The following is a 982-nucleotide window of genomic DNA, read 5'->3' as shown; positions in this document are numbered from 1 at the left end:
AAAAAAAAAAAAAAAAAAAAAGATAGAGTCGGTTGGTGGGTGGGTGGGTTGTAGGGGGTTGTAATACTCTCTTATGCGGTGCTGCTGCTTTTCTTCTTCCTGCTGCTGCTGCTGCTGTTGCTGTTGCTGCTGCTGCTGCTGCTGCAGCAACACATACACATACACCACATGCAGCAGACATAACAGCAGCAAATGCAGCAGAAACACCGCTAACAGCAGCAGCAGCTGCTGCTGCAGCAGCACCAGCACCCGCAGCAGCAGCAGCAGCAGCAGCAGCAGCAAATGCAGCAGAAGCAGGAGAACGAGCAGCAGCAGCAGCAAGACAGTCAGCGGCCTGCATTTATCTGTGAAGATAAATTTGATTTGTTTATAAAAAATATTTTATTTGGTTTCTTGTTTTTGTTTGTTCTTTTCTCATTTATTTCTGTTTTTCTTTGTTTATTTCTCTCTATTTATCTATTTATATTTATTTATTTATATTTATTTATTTATTTATATTTATTTATTTATATTTATTTATTTATATTTATTTATATTTCTCTATTTCTCTTCTTCTGGCTTCGCCTCACGCCAAAAACGCAGCAGACAGAAATCCTTCATTTTCTATCGGGTTATATTATATTTATATTTATATTATATTTAAATTATATTTAAATTATATTATATTTATATTATATTTATATTATATTTATATTTATATTATATTTATATTTATATTTATATTAAGACCTCAAGGCCGCAGCCACAAAGGGCCAAAGGGAATCGCGCGGGAGTTCAAAGAGATGTTGCAACACAGGGAAAGCTGCTGCTGCTGCTGCTGCTGCTGCTGCTGTTGCTGCTGCTGCTGCTGCTGCTGCTGGTGCAGGAGAAGCAGCAGCAGCAGATGGAGTGGAGGAGCAGCAGCAGCAGCGTACGGATATGCCTGCTCCTCATTCAATGTTTTGGGTTAGCGAGTGAGCAGCTAGCTAGCCAGCCAAGGCGC

The 982-nt window shown here is 39.5% G+C and overlaps 1 protein-coding gene across 1 annotated transcript in view; it reads left to right on the top strand.

Annotated features, from left to right (window-relative positions):
• Positions 1 to 957, top strand: part of EMH_0047840 (uncharacterized protein) — a gene marked incomplete at both ends in the record, with an annotated part of 7,885 nt that extends 6,928 nt beyond the window's left edge. Inside the window, one exon of the mRNA XM_013496330.1 lies at positions 866 to 957. Coding sequence (XP_013351784.1) covers positions 866 to 957 — 92 coding nt within the window. The remainder of the gene's footprint in view (positions 1 to 865) is intronic.
• Between the last annotated feature and the right edge of the window lie 25 nt (positions 958 to 982).

This window comes from Eimeria mitis, genomic scaffold (genome assembly GCF_000499745.2).
Source record: "Eimeria mitis Houghton genomic scaffold, Emh_scaff2048, whole genome shotgun sequence".
Classification (NCBI taxonomy): domain Eukaryota; phylum Apicomplexa; class Conoidasida; order Eucoccidiorida; family Eimeriidae; genus Eimeria; species Eimeria mitis.
The sequence above is the reverse complement of the archived record's forward strand: the minus strand, read 5'-3'. Positions and strand labels throughout refer to the sequence as shown.